We start from the raw sequence: 15,004 nt of genomic DNA on the forward strand, positions 1-15,004 counted from the left end.
TGTTCAGTCTTAAAATGCCTAGCAAATTACGGAGCAGGCAATAAGTCCAGCAGCTATCTCAATCAATCGTCAGTTATGGAAAGATCGGGTTCCAAAGGCCGGATCCCTTGTGAATCACGTCACGAAAAGTTCAAGAATCGGCAACAGGCCATGGGCCTATGTCTTCAACGCCGACACTTCTATTCTATTCTAATATGTTCATGCTTGATATAAAACAAATCATTAATATAGAAGAACCTACGACGCGTGGCGGTAAGCGAATGAGTCTGACTAATTATTGAACCGGGCAACATTTATGTACATACTTGTACCTACGCCGTGGCAAAATAAGAATGAGTTTGATTATGGATTTAACTCTAAACAAAAATTGAATAAATATATTAAATTAATCGAGACCTTCCTCTCGATGTTTACAGAAGGCACAAAATGCCGATATTCGTGGAATTTTTCTACTCTAAGAGAGTAGAAACTCTCTTAGAGAGTTTCTACTCTAAGAGAGTAGAAACTCTATACTCGCGGAGGCAAAGGTCAGGTGACTGTGGGGGCTGTGCTGTATGGTAAAGAATACACAATGAATACCATTGGATGCTTTTTGACTAGAAAAATTCAGAGACTGAAAGACAGAGTGACCTGAATAATCATCATGTTAGGTCATACATTTGTCATTTAAGACCAACGTCACACCTAATCGAGCTTCTCTAATTTACGTTTCGCCAAGCCCAACATAATCTCACTGAGAGCAACGGAAAAAATGACGTCATTAAGCATGAGTAGATGAGACAAGCACTGAGCTATTAGAGGGTACTGATATAGCCTGGCCTATCATATATTAGAGCTCGTACTATTGCTATTCTTATTACTTATCTGCCATGTCCGTAATTCATTCAGCTACCAAAATAAACTCACTTTGAACATATCTTTTAAAATTTGATATAAGTATGTTAGATAATGTGGACTTCATATCCGTATTTTACGAGTACCTCTTGGAGATTATAGATGTAGGTCTTCTCGTCGCTGTTATTCAATCCTTGATACTTGCCATTCCTGGCCATGTATTTTGTCCACTGCCTCAACCAACAATCCGTGTAAAACTCATCGCCGATGAACTCATGGGATTCAACTTTCTCAACGAATTCGAGCAACTGCCTCTCGTTGGCTGGATCGCTGTACGTGATGTTGCCGGTGAAGACAATCTGCAAAAAAGGTTGAGTCTTACAAATATTCAAGCAGGATGCTCCAGATGTGGAATTTTCCTAAAAATCATGTGCAATGAATACTTGAAGTTATCCTCTGTCAAAAACAGGTGGCGCGGGTAGAGCAACGTGAATTAACGTGCCTAGATCTAGCTAATAATCATGCAGACTGATAGAGATTTATATAACGAGGCACAAAGCGATAGTTACTGGCCGAGCGGAAACAAGGAAAAAATAAAATTGCCCGCAGGTTAACCAGGCGTTGCTCAGAAGGTCATCTGCTAGTTGTAGATGTATGAAAAGTGTCAGAAAAAATGGGCGGATGGTGAATGAAATTATTATAGAGTATATACTATATATATATGTATAATATATTGAGATATTTATAGAATTTGAAACAAGAACCAACACCAGGGGCCACGGCTATAAAAAAAAAAAACTGCGCTGCAACTTCTCCACGCGACAAAATTTCTTCTCGCTTCGAATCACCGACATGTGGAACAGCCTCCTCAATGACATCGTTGGCGCTCCAAGTATGAACGCGTTCAAGAACAGACTAGATGAAGCTATGGAAAAATATATGTTCAAATTTGAAATGCCTAGCACCATATCGAACCCGGTGGAAGTCTAGTAGCTACTTGAAACTATCGTCAGTCATGAAAAGATCCGGTCAAATGAAACGGTATTAGATCTGTGAACAAGGCACGAAAAGGAAAATAATCGGCGACAGGCCACATCAGGCATACAGCTTCAGCGCCGAGATGTTATATGTTATGAGTAAATTGTATGAAATATGTACAGAAATTTGGCAAAATTGTATGGCTCGTGCCATTCTTAGCCATACAATAAAAATCCAATCTATTGTTGATTATGCGCAATAATGATTTTTTGGAATTTCACAATAGGTGGCTAAGCTGAAAATAATGTTACAGATGATTGATCGGAATATTGTAGTAATATTAAACCGGAGTGCGGGTCAAATTCGTGCGGGATTCATCTTGCACCTTATTTAACCATATTCATGTATCCCACTTTAATCAAGAGTTGAAATTAGGCAATCAATCATCAGGAAAAGTATTCAATAAAAATATATATTATAGAATTGCACTTGCATTATCTAAACCAGACCGGCATTTCAAGCATCAATCTTCAATAATGCTGAAAAAATTCATCTACGCCTTGATGTTTTCAGTGGCGACTGTTAGATTTAACCGATTTAAACATATACACCGAATAATAAGTCACCGAATAAAAACATGAAAATTTAGTGGTAACCTGATAAGTATTCGGTGTAGCAAATTATTTTATACAATGCAATAATTAAAAACTAATTCTTATATGGTATTTAAATGGGTACCTTTTCTCTAGGTTTAACATCATTAGTAATCAGAAATATTACGCTTAAAGTTCAAGTAAGTTTTCTTGATTTCGAATTTTTAAAATTTTCTACTGATCAAAACCAACCATGGGACGGTAGGCGAAACTGCTAAAATATTTATCGGTGAAGTCGTAGAATGGGATGGAGTAGGAGTCGTAGCGCGCCGTCTTGCGCAGCTGCATGCCATCGTTGATGGTAGTGCAGCCGTACACAGCCACGGCCAAGTACGCTGCGAACGCCACCACCACAACACCTGGAGGATCGTCAGGTCACGTTCTGAAACGTCTATGTTCATTGTTAAGGTCAATAAGGTGTACTCCGAACTAGCGCAATGATCTTTAAGCCGTAAATGACAGTTTCCAAATAGACAATAATGTACCCACCGAAATAACTGCTCCGAAAATTGTCCGAGTGGAAATACCTGCTCGGAATACGCCATTTGGAAAATTGTCTAGGAAGCATGGACCTCAATACCATCATCATCGAAAACCAACAAATTGCATCAGCTTATGTAGAGAATCACGCACGCTGGAGGACCGATACTGCTATCAAGAGTCTGAGCCGCGTTAAATTCTAATATTTCCACTCCAATAATTTTCTAGCGACCAAGCGCCGCATCAATCAACTAAAGAGCTGTGGTAGGGTGGAGGGCAGAGACTCAGTCTCTCGCTTCCAGCAACCCGAATTTTAGACCCACTCGGGACAAGTTTTTTCGGGAAGAGCAGCTCATGGCCAACTCGCCATTTATCCTGATACGAGTACCTTGTTGATATATGAGTACTTGTCCAGAGTCTTGTGTAATGCAATAAAATGGTTCTGGCAGGTCAGCGAGCCAATGATGGTAGAGGAACCATCTATGGCCTTAGTGCCATGAAAAGCTGACCATCACCTCTCCCTCCATTACCTATAGTTGCCCCTAGCAGGATGGGCAATTCCAGCATTAAAAATCTACAGAAACATAGTTTCATAATCCAATGAACATAAACATTAGGAATTCTTGCCTTGAATTACTGGCAAGTTTAGGCAGTAAGCGACGTAGTCCCTGAAGAGGATCACGGCGGCTTGTGGTTGGTTGTCGTCAGGATTGCTAGGGTCGGACGCGGCCACTCCACCGGCGCAGAATCGGCGATAAAACGCCGACTCCTCGGCTGAAAATTAGCAAGATACGCTCAGAAAATTGGGTGAAAATTTGTCCCAATAGCGATGCACTTTTGGTCCTTGAGTGGGTCGTCATAACATAACATAACAGTGATGAAATCATAACCCAGTTTGGCAGGAAAAAACGGCGTATCATGCAGTGAATGACGGAGTGCAGAAAAGGTGTTACAATTTGAACATCACGATTGTTTACGTCTCTGAATTTAGAAAATTATCTTAATTCTTAATATCTTTGAAGTACATTAAGATAGTTGGCTCAAACAGTTATTCAAACCGTGATTTACTTTATCAAGAACATGCGTCACTTTCCGAATCGGATAAGGATTATGTGTCTTCTTTTAGCTTAGTGCAAACTGCATAACGCAGCAATTTTGGCTAGTCATCGTGGAAACGCAAACTCATGCTAGGCACCGTGACTTGATGCAACAAAGTGAAGAACCATCCATCAAATATATCAACGCTTTAAAATAAAATTTTGTTCATGAATTTTTATCATGGTTTCTTGAAAATACGGACAAGCAAAATACTCATTCTGGAACCGAAATAGACTTTATTCCATTTCACGACCAAGAGTAGACGAAACGACGCAGTCGTAAAGAAATTTTAACGCGATAGAAATATTTTGGGCCTTGTGAACACCAGTGCTGCGTGACAGAGATCTTCTCCACAATAACGCTTAATAAGGAGGCTGGTCCTTTTCGGAGCGCTTCTTGTCTTGGAATGCAATCGTAATATTAGAATAAATGAAATGTTTGTAATACTATGACATAACAAATGATTGTTACGCTATGAAACAAGAAATGTTTGCTGATACGGTTGTTCCAACGAAATTATTGAATTATTCGTATTAAGGGGTGCGTGACTTTTAGTTAAAAATGACATTTGGGGTAAAATGCTCCTTTATTATTCCACAACAAATTAACAACACAAACCTGACTCCGAGCTGGACTTGACTCGCTTGCAGGTAATGTTATGGAGCTGCTGCTTCTCAGCGCGTCCGGACAGCGCCAGGCAGGCGCCGAAGAGCGTGATGTGCCACACGTACGTCATCAACACCGAAATGCCTGCGTGCATCTTCATCGTTTTTAAATTACTTGCAACTTTATCAAGAATTTAAAATCAAAGAAAACAGCTAAAAATTGACCATGTCTTAAGAATGAAAACGTTTTGGAATACAGCTCGATCGTCAGTTACACCTATAAGATAAGCAGAATCAATTAGAAAACTAAAGTTCAAATTGAAGATAAAGCCTAAATTAACAAAAGAAGAAACAAACACACATGAGGTGACAGGCCTGTCTATTTACAATTTCAGGAGATAGAAGCTGAAGGCTGCAATTAAACTTGGTTTCTGTTAAAAAATATACAGGGATTTTAAAATTCATAGGTTTATACCCAATTGGCTTACAATCAAATGAAGAAATTCATGTCTAGGCAATATAATTCATGTCTAGGCATGGCCTTTCTTGTAAGTACAGCGCTGGGCGACATCCAAGACACTCGGCTCTGAACGATGTAGTAGGCCACCATCAGAGGCGTTAAGGTCGGGGCCCTGATCATGGACATGAAACCATTCCCTGTTTTTAATTAATAAAATCAATTCTTTTTTTTTGTTGGAATGGTGAGTGTGGGAGGCCTTTTTATAAAAAAATTAATAAAAAAAAATATAATAAAGTTGTTCCCGATTGTAACAGTAGGAACCTGATTTATTGTTCTTTTCCCTACTTCGGTAATGCATCTGAGACTATGGCAAAGGAATTGAAAGTTCTATTCAATAAATATATTCCGAATGTTAATCTGCAAGTGGTGCTGGTGAATAACTTTAAAATCGGCTCGTTCTTCAAGTATAAAGATGCTCTCTCGCTTTTTATGGGTTCGTCCCTAGTAGATAGATACAGTTGTGCGCAGTGCGCATCAGAGTACGTCGGTATGACGTCTCACAATTTTTACACTAGGCTGGCGAAGCATAAGGGCAGAAGTTTTAGAACGGGAATATTACTTGCACATCCTCCTCATTCAACTGTGCGCTTCCATGCCGAGCAGTGGAATTTTCCGGTGCCCGATAATGATTTTATAGGGTTCTAGCTTTCACGACCGGTGTTTCTGACCTACGAATTTTAGAAACCCTGTTTACTTTGAAACAGAGACCTAGTGAAATGCAGCCTTCAGCTCCTTTCTCATTGAAATTGTAAATAGATAGGCCTGTCACCTCATACGTATTTGTTTTTTCTTTTGTCAATTTAGGTTTTTATCTTCAATATGAATTTAGTTTTCTAATTGATTCTGTTTGTCTTATAGGCTTTGAACTTTTGAACTGACGATGGAGCTGGACTCCGAAACGTTTTCATTCTTAAGAATTGGTGAATTTCTTGGCTGTTTTCTTTGCTTTAATTCTTGATAAATTTGCGATTTAAACAATCAAGTGGTTTTAATAATTGCAAATCTAAGGTACAAGCAATCTATTGATCTTACAATGTGCGTGTATTACAACAGCGTGCAAAGACATGAAGAGTTATTTTTAGTGGAAAACATTTGGAAGCGTAATACTTTTATTACTTCTCAATAATATAATTATTTTATAAATACCAAACTTCTAAATGGAATCACTGGCTTAAGGCTAAAACTTCCCTAGAAATAGAATAATTATACAAATACCGAATGCAGAACTCGGTTAAAAAAATGACGGACACTAAAAGGCTCCGGAGAGATTCATTTCATGAGTTTCATTTTGTGAAAAAAAGATAAAATCTTTTGGATTGCCGTGTCTTTTGTGACATTTTTCCAGAACAGAATTCTATGTTGACGATAATAAATCTTGATTTTTCGAACATGTCTGGTGGTAATTTTGAATGTAATTATGTGATTAATTTTTTGCAGCATAACTAGTTTATTTCGAGCAATTTTGGGATGATATGATAACTGCAAAATTTATTAGGGTAGGTTCATTAGAAATGGCTAGGGCATGGTTCACCAAAAATAAATTCCATGACGTCGAAATTTACACCAGATCGAGTCAGATGAAATAATATTCAATGACAAAACAGTAAAAACATAATCAGAAAAGCCGTTTTAGAATATGTCGCGTTGTTGCCGGAAGGCATCTGACCTTTTATCACTCAACCAGTCTGCGTTTTAATTCATTATTTTTCAATAACGTCTAACTCAATTTAATTATTTCCATTTTAGTTCAGAGTGATTTATTTGCACAACTAACGACAGTCGCGTCCAATTCAGTTCCGCCATTTAGTACCTAGCAGCCACTGGCATTCCGTGTATTGTGTTAGCCTGAAAGTGAAAGCCTTGGTAAGTCTGCTCTCCAAAATCGGAACAATATTTTGTTACTTCGGTTGTCATTTATCAGATCAATAGTAATGTCTGTGTAACTGTTAGTATCATTGCTCATTATGCACTTCACTGCTGTTAATGTTTCTGTGATTATGCTTGTGGTATATTTTATCCAAATTTATTCTGATCATTTGAATAATTTACTTGTGTGAATTAATTGATTATTTCTTGGCTGACGGTCACTGTTTTAAATGCATAATAAATAGTATTTTAGATTAAATTCTGGCATTGGTTAAGATATTGAATTATATTGCTTGTGAATTCACTATTGAGCACAAGGGTTATTTATCCATTTATTTTTCTTGCAGTGTCACTGTCACTCTAGTGTCTAGTCCTACCCTGTGCTCCCTATAAACTAAGGTTTTGGCCAAGAACAGCCAACAGTGCTCATAACCTTTATCAGTGTAACTGCCAGTTAAAGCCCACTGATCAATGTCACATTCTTCACTTGTTTCATATCACTTGTTTCATTTGTTTTGATGTACTATCCCTAAATATAATTTTAATAGAAAATTCTTTCATTTAAAGTTTAAACAAGATTAATAGCTTCCACTGTTTAACTCTGAAGTGGACAACGGGTTTGTCCCACCCGCTAGCACGGTAACAGCGTGTTAAGCATTCATCCCACTTGAGAAATTACTTTAAAGTAAATTTCTCCATTTATCTATTCATTTATTCTGTCAAGCCAGCAATTGATGTTTAAACCGAAGAATTTTTTCCTTCGAATAAAAAATTCGTGCCATGAAGGTTCCGACTCTGAACTCACAAATAATTTGTTAGCACAAAATCAAAATCTTCAGCCTTACCCAGATAGAGGCAGAAGACTCTGACGGAGGCAAAATACGTGAAGGTGCCTATGAAGAATGAAATCATGTTGGTGATGGAAGTGATGCTGATGGAAACGGCGGATTCTGCGTAGGTTTGAGCCATGCGCTCCCGCACCGAATCCTGAGGACGCGTTCTGTGCCAAGCTGAAAGCATCACAAAGGCGTCGTCGATGCCAATACCTTGAGAAAAAAAATACTTTGAGAATTACTTGAATGAAGTGATAGGCCGATACTTCCATCACAACAATTTAATGGTACCAAGGACCATCAGGAAATATCACGGGACATGATAAGTTTCGTGCTTCTCTCAAAAGAATTCATACAGGTTGGAATATAGTGATTTGAATGTTTTCCACAAAGTATTTTTTGTAAGAGAAATCGGTTTGAAGTTTGCGGTTGCTGAAATATTGACAAACACATTCAGGCATTTTTTATACAATTATTCAAAATGGAAGAGCATTGTGGTGCCACAAATTCCCATCGTAAATAAGTGAGTATATGAAAATTTATCGTGATACACTGGCTGATTTCGTTCACCAACACTGCTTCACAGGTGAAATGGAAATTATTCCTGGAATTCACTCAAGTGCAAATACTTAGGCATTTCATGATAACCAACTTCCAGATTTCCAAGATTCACATAGGCAATAAAAACAAAATCGTTAAAACAATGAAGGAAATATTCGAGTGATGACGCGATGAATGAAATAATTAAGTCATAACACAATGAAATAAACCCTCAAAGGACCAGGGTTTGCGCGGTCACTTCATCTACGGTCGAAACCTAAAGTGTACTGCAACTCCTCTTGAGTGAAAAAAGTGTTCAGTGGAAAGATAAGAGTTCAAATATGAGGTTTGCATTCACTAACCATTCAAGATACACTAAAAGTATATGATAAAAGAATCAATCGATAAGTCACTTACCTAACATCAAAAATGGCGCTGCCATGTTCATGCCGATCATCGGAACGCCGCAATGCATGAGGACCCCAAACGCCGTCAGACTAGCCAATGCTGAACTAATGATGGCCACTAAGCCGAGCCAAGTCTTGCTTCTGACACAGTCGCCCAGTGTGACAGAGGCCAGGCAGAAAACAGTCATTACAAACACTGTTACAGTTAAGTAAGGAAACACCGACAAGGTGTTGTTTCTAATCTCTTCCTCGGCGGTCCTTGAGTGGTACATTGCGATGTTCAAACTCGGCTCTCCTAAGCCCTTGATGAAGTGTGCAAGGAACTTTTCTTCCCATAAATTACTCCTGGAAGACAGAAAAGGAAGTTTCAGATTAATATTGTTTCTTGTACAAGGTTTGACATGTAAAGATGCTCATGAGAAGCAAATTCTGACGTTATATTTGTTTGTTAGTTCTTCGTCTCAGGGACATAAAAGCTAGCTGTATTTTGTCGCTGTATTCGAAGATAACACGACAATTGTATTCTACGACTGCACAAAAGACTGAGCAATGGCTGAAAACGCAGACAAATTATGACACGCAATTTGAATGTGGACATGTTATTACTTTAACTATATTCATATGACTCAAATTTGTTCCATTTGCTATGAGGATATCTGAACCAGTGAAATTATACGACAAAAACCAAAATTAGTTAAATGAACAACATATACTGCATCACCAAGCTCTCACCGCACCTATCGTTTTGAAGTTATTTTGCGTGATTATCTGTTTTCAGTTGAACCGCAGAACTTTTTACTAAAATATTAAAATGGCATAAAACCCAATCATTGGGCAGATAACTCATGAAAATATATGAACGCATTTGAAGCAGTAAAAGCAGCACGCATTTGTATATTAACTTGCCATCATAATTATAGTTTCCATCCTCGAAGGAAGTTCCCGCCCGAAACTCCCATCAGTTTCCTTATAACTTAACAAGCTCGAATAGAAGGTTATGCCAGGCTTGCGTTGTTTTGTCAATGAATTTGCGTTATTAATTGCACTTCAAAACTTTTATTATTGCAGGAATGTTTCATGAGGTTGTAAAAAATGCCGCTTATATGGTTAGCTTTAAAAGTGGTGGAAATAAAATTTAATTTACGATGACGACCGCCGAAGAAGAGTCTATCCATTTCTATCTGTCATTCACATCTAACGTACTGTAGTTATGCACAGTAAAATCGGCATACATGATATGGTTGGATGAGAGAGAACATATTTTCACACATGAGGGCGATCAGAACATATATACCGATCAAATGGAATATATTCACATTTCTCGAAATTCATGACTATTAAAAGTGAAGTTCCGTACAGACTCACTCAAAAATGTAGACGAGAACTGAAGGAAGTTAAAATGTAAAAAATATCCCTGTAGCTGATAACCATTCATGACAACAAAATTGAATCTTCATACTCACAGGTGTTTTATTTCTTGGTTCTCGGCACTTGCCCAGTAAGAGAGTTTGATGGCTTCGGCAGACATGATGGAATTTTCAGGGTAGAGTTTAACACCGGCTATGAAAAATGGAAAAATATAATTGTCGAATGTTGTAGGATTTATCATAACTGGGAATGTTAAGTTTAGTTTCCGAGTTTTAACTTCATGTATGCGCACGGTTAAATCCAGGAAGCGAGGCCTCACGCACTTCCCTCCGGCTTTAGCACAGATGTCATTGTAGGTGTACGATTTGCCTTCTTCGTCGTGAAACTCAAAATTTCTAACAATTCCATCTATAGAATGTATTTTGTTCATTACTTCTTGGTCGATCATATTGGACGAGTCTTTCATCGTAATTCCCAGTTGAACATAAGGATCATTGCGAGTAAGGCGATCCTCGTTGAAAGAATCAGTGTAGTTCAGCTTAAAATATCCCTCAATGAAGTCCCGCTCTTGGCGAGCTCTTCCATTCAAAGGAGAAAACAGAAACTCTGGGTCGTCAATCCAGTTCATCCTGAGGAACCCCGTCACGGAAATCACAGTGATCAAAACTGGGATCACGATAAATGATTTTGGATAATCAGCGATCAATTCACCTAACTTGAAAAATACCTTACTCAAAATAGAATCAAACGTCTCGAAAAAGAAGAATTTCCTCTCCTGAATCCATTTAACATCAGGAAAGCACTTGGTCAAAATGTAACCTAGGCCACTCAAGGCGTTTTCCTTCATTTCGGTTGGTTGATCTTTGCACCTGCGAATTGAGAAGAAATGAATATAACACTGACATCATTTTCGTCCAAAATTCATTAGTGGGTGTAAACATTTTACACGAGATTTATCCATAGCCTTTTTATTAATAGTATAATAGATCATTGTTCACATCTTATTTTAGCAACAGGAACTTCCTACATTGTTCATGAGGTGAATAAAATGTTAATGCATTCATCTTTATGAACAAATGGTCGGTAATTTGTTTTTAATGCACATAGAACACTAATGTTCTGAGGTGTCAGCTTATCGCAACAGCAATTGAATTTGTTTGAATAGGTTGCAATAGGAGAAGTCTGTGAAAAGAATCACTGCTCGGAAGTGCAGTGGTTAATGAATGAACAGTAATAAATTCAGACTACACGTCGTGTGATATACACGAAAAAATATTACAATTATGAATAGGTAGCCTGGGAGACCAGACACTCGATGTTTTATTCCTTGTGCTTCAAGCAAAATATACAGACACCTACATGCGATGGAGGCTCTACAAACTGATCTCAATTAACTGGTGAAATTAAGATGCCGCTGAGAGGGCAACCACCTTCCTCGTTGATGGATGATCGTGAACTGAGGTCGGGCCGGGGTTAGATTTTGTTCCACACATCACACGTTAAAACTAAAATCAAAACAAACTTTATCTCAGTTGGCAGGTCCGCGCATGATTGAACTATGTATCATGGGTCCGTGGCTTCCTTTAGTTGTCACCAACTGCAGATTTTTTGCATTTTGCGTTATATTTTGACCAAGTGCAAGAACGTACGTAGTTCCGTATAATTAACGTGCAGAATTAACTGGAGAGTGTAAAGTACTGATCTATTATAAGGTCATTAAATATAATTATTCAGGACTGATTTTCTGTTGCACGGCCAAACCGGAAATGTGACTCAGCAGTGCAAATTCACCGGTTTAAATTTTCTAGGGAACAAAATAAATTATTACTTCTCTGAAAAAATTGATTTCATTGGTTCACTTAATACTTGTTCAAAACTTGATTGATTATTCGGTAAATTTTTCATATGTATCGCTAGAGTCGGAAAACGTAGAACAAAAGTCAGAAATCAACATAAATGAAAATTTTATATAAGAACACTGCAGCACGGACAAATTGTTATCTGTATTAACTGTTAACAATTTGTCTGTATTAACGTTAACAAAGATGGATAGCGAGCTGAAGATAATTTGAATAGCGTAATACTTAATTTTCATATGTCAAATTTTTAGGCGCTACGTGCCAGTGTGACGATCAAGATGTTCAACCTGAAAAATAGATTTTGACCGTGCAGCTCAGATCTAAATCTGTGCGTTATCTATTTGCTATTCCCAATTTAATTGTGTTCAACTATTGAAACCCTTTTTAAGCCAACAAATTTGCAATTTTCAAGTGACTCAATCGAAAATTCGATGTGATGCATTCGACGTGCAACAGAAACCTAACTTACATCAATTATATTGCTGAGGGCAGCAAACATATTTTGATCTCGACTGTTCTCATGTATAGGCTTGTTCAATGTTTTCAACAGAAATCTTGAGTTTTGAGAAGGACCATAATTTACAAGTAAGTGCGACTGTCACGAATGTTTGCATTTTCCTACACCGAACCTCATAGAAAAGAATCACACTTGTTTACTGTTTACTCGGGCTCTGTGCTCTGCCTATCGCCCGTTAACGAATACTGGGCCGGGAGGTTACATTGTTAATACAGGGTTTCCATTCCTTGGCAAGATTTATTTGTGCTAGACATATTTTATTTTTTGATACATTCCTGGCTCATCGAGTTGCATGCCTGCCGGTTTTTCCATTCTATGACGAACTTCATTATGAAAATTAGACAATTTTTATTGCACTGAATATGAAAAGCCTTATAATTATTTTAATTGCTTTCATTTAACATGGAATCATAATATTAAAGTGTTTTCCCCATCCAAAATTAAAGGAAAGGACAAATCTTCAACTTGTCCCTGAGCTGAAAACAAAAACTGGGCAGCAAACAAGGCTGACCTTGCCTTCATATTGTGACTTGCATGACCGAAATGACGTGCGCGAAAAATATTTACCTAAAAAATACGCATGCAATGACTGTATTTCGAGCTTCATACATTGTCTCCTCATTGTGATGCTATACGTTGATGCGATGTTGGTTTTATTTTTTGCTGTAAAAGTTGAAACAAGAGCCGAAGAAATTAAAGACGAACAAGACACTAGGCAGCATAAAAATATTACTCAACATTTGGTCCAAACACCGCGCTTGTTGAGTCTCTCACGGCAGATGTTATGTCACCTTACGAATGTTTTTTTCATCAAACATTTTATTATTAACAAATATTTATGTTCGTTAATGAACTCCCTATATAATTACCTAAATTATTATATTATGCTCGAAAAAATAATATTCAAGCTCTTCTAACAATTATTGTTGATCGAATAAACACTCTGCCTAAACGATTTCGAGGCCATCACTAAAAAAATACATAGTATCGTTGATAAGAATAATTTGGATGATACGAGCCTCCCTCGTCCCGGTCCATATACTGTATATTATATCCCCGAATTAGCACATTTATTTTGCTGGAATACCTGGTGAAAGCAGTGTAGTAGCCCGAGATTCTACCAATCTCCGGTCTCCATTCTTTCCCTCTAGCGCTCAACTGGCAGTTTACCTGACGCATTTTCGCAGTAAATTCCAGCCTCGTACTGTGGTAGCTGATCGGTGCAGACCCTTGGCCATCGTGATATCGGGAGCGGTTTTTCCGGCCTCATGCAGACTGGCATTAGACAGTTACAAGACGCGTTATAACATCCCCAGCCCCAGCGTCTCGATTACTAAGCGCATGCAGTGTCTCTAAGGAAGTTTTATACTAGCGACTCCGGCGGTTATACTGTCGGGAGCCAGCCCAACGACCACTGAGCGCATTGACTAAAGAAAGTTCTACCAGCGACTTCATTTGTGATAGCAGAGAACTAACACCTCGCCTCGTCTACTGAGCGCAGCGTCAGGACGTTTATCGTCATGAATTGTGCAGCGAACGTTTTTGACAACCGTTAGCCACTTTTACTATCAGGATTTCATAGTTTTAGTCAAATTTTTTTCATGTTCCGTTCCTTTCAGTATTAAGTACTTACTTTGACACTTTTACTTGGACTCATTGTAGGATTATTAACAGTAATAACTATATAAGTAAAGTATTATGCCAATTTTCCCGCAACTGCAGCTCCCAGACTGCTGCACATGCCGTGTGTTTTCAAGTAGAGTCCGAGCCTAGTTCAATGCAACTCATGTGTCCAGGTGTCCAGGTGTGCGATACTGGAATCTCTATATTAGGGGATAATTAGAACAGATACGATCGAATGATTAGCGGTTGCTGAAAATTTAGCCAGGAACCGGTTCTGGCAGAATTCCTCCGAGCCCAAATGCTGCTGGCAACACATGAAATACTTGCATGATCTTAATAGCCCCTCAAACAGAACAGGTCACAGGTGTCAGTTTCAGTATGATAATTTTTAATTCTATTATAATTGCAATCATATATATCATTAACATCATCTATATTATTTTTATATTATTATTACTGACATTCTATTATATTATTTCGTAGTTTTATCACTTGTTATAATTTTTGGAATGGAAATTTGAAATTAAACTCGTAAGTAAACCGTATTTATTTCAAGCAAAACTCTCACATAAAATTCGGAGTCAAAATGAAATAAAGTTTGGAATTTTTTTCTCCATGTTTGTTACCTTCCTGGTCGTTTATAATGGAATGAAAAATGGAACTTAACTTTTATCTCAAAAAGCGATTATGCCGCTTTGATTGATGAGCATGCCGGCGAAGTGTGCCGAAGGAGCAATGTTGCTAAGTCATTACTTCATCTCGTACATGAATAATTGGGTTGAACGAAAGTGATTGTTAACCGTGATTGACGATGTGATTGATT

At 37.9% G+C, this 15,004-nt stretch overlaps 1 protein-coding gene across 2 annotated transcripts in view; it reads right to left on the reverse strand.

Moving 5' to 3' along the window:
* Positions 1-13,838, reverse strand: part of LOC108669557 (patched domain-containing protein 3-like) — a 15,199-nt gene extending 1,361 nt beyond the window's left edge. The window contains exons 1-8 of one of the 2 annotated variants that reach the window (XM_018156928.2): positions 13,729-13,838; positions 10,278-11,051; positions 8,825-9,159; positions 7,880-8,080; positions 4,662-4,793; positions 3,573-3,719; positions 2,658-2,824; positions 981-1,193 (exon numbers count right to left, since the gene is read on the reverse strand). In XM_018156928.2, the coding sequence (XP_018012417.1) occupies positions 981-1,193; positions 2,658-2,824; positions 3,573-3,719; positions 4,662-4,793; positions 7,880-8,080; positions 8,825-9,159; positions 10,278-11,051; positions 13,729-13,796 (2,037 nt within the window). In that variant the 5' untranslated portion in view covers positions 13,797-13,838. Of the gene's footprint in view, positions 1-980; positions 1,194-2,657; positions 2,825-3,572; positions 3,720-4,661; positions 4,794-7,879; positions 8,081-8,824; positions 9,160-10,277; positions 11,052-11,541; positions 11,605-13,728 lie in introns of those variants that run through there. The other variant, XM_047885387.1, reaches the window with a different exon arrangement.
* Between the last annotated feature and the right edge of the window lie 1,166 nt (positions 13,839-15,004).

This window comes from Hyalella azteca, unplaced genomic scaffold, assembly GCF_000764305.2.
Source record: "Hyalella azteca isolate HAZT.00-mixed unplaced genomic scaffold, Hazt_2.0.2 contig17787, whole genome shotgun sequence".
Classification (NCBI taxonomy): Eukaryota; Metazoa; Arthropoda; class Malacostraca; order Amphipoda; family Hyalellidae; genus Hyalella; species Hyalella azteca.